This window comes from Oncorhynchus gorbuscha, unplaced genomic scaffold (genome assembly GCF_021184085.1).
Source record: "Oncorhynchus gorbuscha isolate QuinsamMale2020 ecotype Even-year unplaced genomic scaffold, OgorEven_v1.0 Un_scaffold_419, whole genome shotgun sequence".
Lineage (NCBI taxonomy): Eukaryota > Metazoa > Chordata > Actinopteri > Salmoniformes > Salmonidae > Oncorhynchus > Oncorhynchus gorbuscha.
The window spans coordinates 131,717-136,716 of NW_025745264.1; the positions used below are offsets into that span (position 1 = coordinate 131,717).

Consider the following 5,000-nt stretch of genomic DNA (forward strand, 5'->3'; position numbering starts at 1 on the left):
ATTGAGTAGATGTTGGTTGAGATCAGCCATACATTGAGTAGATATTGGTTGAGATCAGCCATACATTGAGTCGATATTGGCTGAGATCAGCCATACATTGAGTAGATATTGGCTGAGATCAGCCATACATTGAGTAGATATTGGTTGAGGAGATCAGCCATACATTGAGTAGATATTGGTTGAGGAGATCAGCCATACATTGAGTAGATATTGGTTGAGATCAGCCATACATTGAGATATCAGTGTTGAGGAGATCAGGGGTTCATTGTTACCTGCGTTGACCTCCAGCAGTCTCCTCTTCTTCTGTTGCTGTCTCTCCTGCTTCTCTCTCTCCGCCTTCTCCTTGGCCACCCACGCTCTCCTCTGTTTCTCCTCTGCCTCTCTCCTCCTCACGTTCTCCTTCAGCGCTTGCTGTGGGAGGGAAGAGAGAGAGAAGTAGTGAGAGAGAGGCATAAGGAGAGAGAGGCAGAGAGAGAGAAAGAGGCAGAGAGAGAGAAAGAGGCAGAGAGAGAGAAAGAGGCAGAGAGAGAGAAAGAGGCAGAGAGAGAGAAAGAGGCAGAGAGAGAAAGAGGCAGAGAGAGAAAGAGGCAGAGAGAAAGAGGCAGAGAGAGAAAGAGGCAGAGAGAGAGAGAGAGCAGAGAGAGAGACAGAGACAGAGAGAGAAGAGCAGAAAGAGAGAAAGAGGCAGAGAGAGAAAGAGCAGAGAGAGAGAGAGAAGAGGCAGAGAGAGACAGAGACAGAGAAAGAGGCAGAGAGAGAAAGAGGCAGAGAGAGAAAGAGGCAGAGAAGAGAAAGAGGCAGAGAGAGAGAAGCAGAAGGAGAGAGAGGCAGAGAGAGAGAGAGACAGAGAGAGAAGCAGAAGGAGAGAGAGGCAGAGAGAGAGAGAGGCAGAAGGAGAGAGAGGCAAAAGAGAGAGAGAGAGGCAGAAGGAGAGAGAGGCAGAAGGAGAGAGAGGCAGAAGGAGAGAGAGGCAGAGAGAGAGAGAGAGGCAGAGAGAGAAAAGAGAGAGAAAGAGGCAGAAGGAGCAGAGAAAGAGGCAGAGAGAGAGAAAGAGGCAGAGAGAGAAAGAGGCAGAGAGAGAGAAAGAGGCAGAGAGAGAAAGAGGCAGAGAGAGAAAGAGACAGAGAGAAAGAGGCAGAGCAGAGAAAGAGGCAGAGAGAGAGAGACAGAGACAGAGACAGAGAGAAGAGGAGAGAGAGAGAAAGAGGCAGAGAGAGAAAGAGGCAGAGAGAGAGAAGCAGAAGGAGAGAGAGGCAGAGAGAGAGAGACAGACAGAGAGAGAAGCAGAAGGAGAGAGAGGCAGAGAGAGAGAGAGGCAGAAGGAGAGAGAGGCAGAGAGAGAGAGAGAGGCAGAAGGAGAGAGAGCAGAAGGAGAGAGAGGCAGAAGGAGAGAGAGGCAGAAGGAGAGAGAGGCAGAAGGAGGAGAGGAGCAGAAGGAGAGAGAGGCAGAAGAGAGAGAGAGGCAGAAGGAGAGAGAGGCAGAAGGAGAGAGAGGCAGAAGGAGAGAGAGGCAGAAGGAGAGAGAGGCAGAAGGAGAGAGAGGCAGAAGGAGAGAGAGAGAGAGAGAGAGGCAGAGAGAGAGAGGCAGAGGAGAGAGAGAGAGGCAGAAGGAGAGAGAGGCAGAAGAGAGAGAGAGAGGCAGAAGGAGAGAGAGAGAGGAGAGAGAGGCAGAAGGAGAGAGAGGCAGAAGGAGAGAGAGGCAGAAGGAGAGAGAGGCAGAAGGAGAGAGAGGCAGAAGAGAGAGAGGCAGAAGGAGAGAGAGGCAGAGGAGAGAGAGGCAGAAGGAGAGAGAGGCAGAAGGAGAGAGAGGCAGAAGGAGAGAGAGGCAGAAGAGAGAGAGAGGCAGAAGGAGAGAGAGGCAGAAGGAGAGAGAGGCAGAAGGAGAGAGAGGCAGAAGGAGAGAGAGCAGAAGGAGAGAGGAGAGAGAGGCAGAAGGAGAGAGAGGCAGAAGGAGAGAGAGGCAGAGGAGAGAGAGGCAGAAGGAGAGAGAGAGAGAGGCAGAAGGAGAGAGAGGCAGAGAGGCAGAAGGAGAGAGAGGCAGAAGGAGAGAGAGGCAGAAGGAGAGAGAGGCAGAAGGAGAGAGAGGCAGAAGGAGAGAGAGGCAGAAGGAGAGAGAGGCAGAAGGAGAGAGAGGCAGAGAGAGAGAGAGGCAGAAGGAGAGAGAGGCAGAAGGAGAGAGAGGCAGAAGGAGAGAGAGGCAGAAGGAGAGAGAGGCAGAAGGAGAGAGAGGCAGAGAGAGAGAGAGAGGCAAAAGGAGAGAGAGAGAGAGAGAGGCAGAGAGAGAGAGAGGCAGAGAGAGAGAGAGGCAGAAGGAGAGAGAGGCAGAAGGAGAGAGAGGCAGAAGGAGAGAGAGGCAGAAGGAGAGAGAGGCAGAAGGAGAGAGAGGCAGAAGGAGAGAGAGGCAGAAGGAGAGAGAGGCAGAAGGAGAGAGAGGCAGAAGGAGAGAGAGACAGAAGGAGAGAGAGACAGAAGGAGAGAGAGACAGAAGGAGAGAGAGGCAGAAGGAGAGAGAGGCAGAGAGAGAGAGAGAGGCAGAAGGAGAGAGAGGCAGAAAGAGAGAGAGGCAGAAGGAGAGAGAGGCAGAAGGAGAGAGAGGCAGAGAGAGAGAGAGGCAGAGAGAGAGAGAGGCAGAAGGAGAGAGAGGCAGAAGGAGAGAGAGGCAGAAGGAGAGAGAGGCAGAGAGAGAGAGAGAGAGGCAAAAGGAGAGAAAGAGAGAGGCAGAAGGAGAGAGAGGCAGAGAGAGAGAGAGGCAGAAGGAGAGAGAGGCAGAAGGAGAGAGAGGCAGAAGGAGAGAGAGGCAGAAGGAGAGAGAGGCAGAAGGAGAGAGAGAGAGAGGCAGAAGGAGAGAGAGGCAGAAGGAGAGAGAGGCAGAGAGAGAGAGAGGCAGAGAGAGAAAGAGGCAGAAGGAGAGAGAGGCAGAAGGAGAGAGAGGCAGAAGGAGAGAGAGAGACAGAGAGAGAAGCAGAAGGAGAGAGAGGCAGAGAGAGAGAGAGGCAGAAGGAGAGAGAGGCAGAGAGAGAGAAAGAGGCAGAGAGAGAGAAAGAGGCAGAGAGAGAGAAAGAGGCAGAGAGAAGAGAGAGGCAGAGAGAGAAAGAGGCAGAGACAGAGAAAGAGGCAGAGAGAGAAAGAGGCAGAGAGAGAGAAAGAGGCAGAGAGAGAAAGAGGCAGAGAGAGAAAGAGGCAGAGAGAGAGAAGAGGCAGAGAGAAAGAGACAGAGACAGAGAGGCAGAAGGAGAGAGAGGCAGAGAGAGAGAGAGACAGAGAGAGAAGCAGAAGGAGAGAGAGGCAGAGAGAGAGAGAGGCAGAAGGAGAGAGAGGCAGAGAGAGAGAGAGAGGCAAAAGGAGAGAGAGAGAGAGAGAGGCAGAAGGAGAGAGAGGCAGAAGGAGAGAGAGGCAGAAGGAGAGAGAGAGAGAGAGGCAGAAGGAGAGAGAGGCAGAAGGAGAGAGAGGCAGAAGGAGAGAGAGGCAGAAGGAGAGAGAGGCAGAAGGAGAGAGAGGCAGAAGGAGAGAGAGGCAGAAGGAGAGAGAGACAGAAGGAGAGAGAGGCAGAGAGAGAGAGAGAGGCAGAGAGAGAGAGAGAGGCAGAAGGAGAGAGAGGCAGAAGGAGAGAGAGACAGAAGGAGAGAGAGACAGAAGGAGAGAGAGGCAGAAGGAGAGAGAGGCAGAAGGAGAGAGAGGCAGAAGGAGAGAGAGGCAGAGAGAGAGAGAGGCAGAGAGAGAGAGAGGCAGAAGGAGAGAGAGGCAGAAGGAGAGAGAGGCAGAGAGAGAGAGAGGCAGAGAGAGAGAGAGGCAGAAGGAGAGAGAGGCAGAAGGAGAGAGAGGCAGAAGGAGAGAGAGGCAGAAGGAGAGAGAGAGGCAGAAGGAGAGAGAGGCAGAAGGAGAGAGAGGCAGAAGGAGAGAGAGGCAGAAGGAGAGAGAGGCAGAAGGAGAGAGAGGCAGAAGGAGAGAGAGAGGCAGAAGGAGAGAGAGGCAGAAGGAGAGAGAGACAGAAGGAGAGAGAGGCAGAGAGAGAGAGAGAGGCAGAGAGAGAGAGAGAGGCAGAAGGAGAGAGAGGCAGAAGGAGAGAGAGACAGAAGGAGAGAGAGACAGAAGGAGAGAGAGGCAGAAGGAGAGAGAGGCAGAAGGAGAGAGAGGCAGAGAGAGAGAGAGGCAGAAGGAGAGAGAGGCAGAAGGAGAGAGAGGCAGAAGGAGAGAGAGGCAGAGAGAGAGAGAGGCAGAGAGAGAGAGAGGCAGAAGGAGAGAGAGGCAGAAGGAGAGAGAGGCAGAAGGAGAGAGAGGCAGAAGGAGAGAGAGGCAGAAGGAGAGAGAGAGAGAGAGAGGCAGAAGGAGAGAGAGGCAGAAGGAGAGAGAGGCAGAAGGAGAGAGAGGCAGAAGGAGAGAGAGGCAGAAGGAGAGAGAGACAGAAGGAGAGAGAGGCAGAAGGAGAGAGAGGCAGAGAGAGAGAGAGGCAGAGAGAGAGAGAGGCAGAAGGAGAGAGAGGCAGAAGGAGAGAGAGGCAGAAGGAGAGAGAGGCAGAAGGAGAGAGAGGCAGAAGGAGAGAGAGGCAGAGAGAGAGAGAGAGGCAAAAGGAGAGAGAGAGAGAGAGAGGCAGAGAGAGAGAGAGGCAGAAGGAGAGAGAGGCAGAAGGAGAGAGAGGCAGAAGGAGAGAGAGAGAGAGAGGCAGAAGGAGAGAGAGGCAGAAGGAGAGAGAGGCAGAAGGAGAGAGAGGCAGAAGGAGAGAGAGGCAGAAGGAGAGAGAGGCAGAAGGAGAGAGAGGCAGAAGGAGAGAGAGACAGAAGGAGAGAGAGACAGAAGGAGAGAGAGACAGAAGGAGAGAGAGAGAGAGGCAGAAGGAGAGAGAGGCAGAAGGAGAGAGAGAGGCAGAGAGAGAAAGAGGCAGAAGGAGAGAGAGGCAGAAGGAGAGAGAGGCAGAAGGAGAGAGAGACAGAAGGAGAGAGAGGCAGAAGGAGAGAGAGGCAGAAGGAGAGAGAGACAGAAGGAGAGAGGCAGAGAGAGAGAGA

General features: G+C 53.5%; 1 protein-coding gene across 1 annotated transcript in view; it reads right to left on the reverse strand.

Annotated features, from left to right (window-relative positions):
• LOC124018174 (protein diaphanous homolog 3-like) overlaps nucleotides 1–5,000 on the reverse strand; it is a 690,151-nt gene that overhangs the window by 21,054 nt on the left and 664,097 nt on the right. The window contains 1 exon segment of the mRNA XM_046333436.1: nucleotides 273–411. Within this exon segment, the coding sequence (XP_046189392.1) occupies nucleotides 273–411 (139 nt within the window).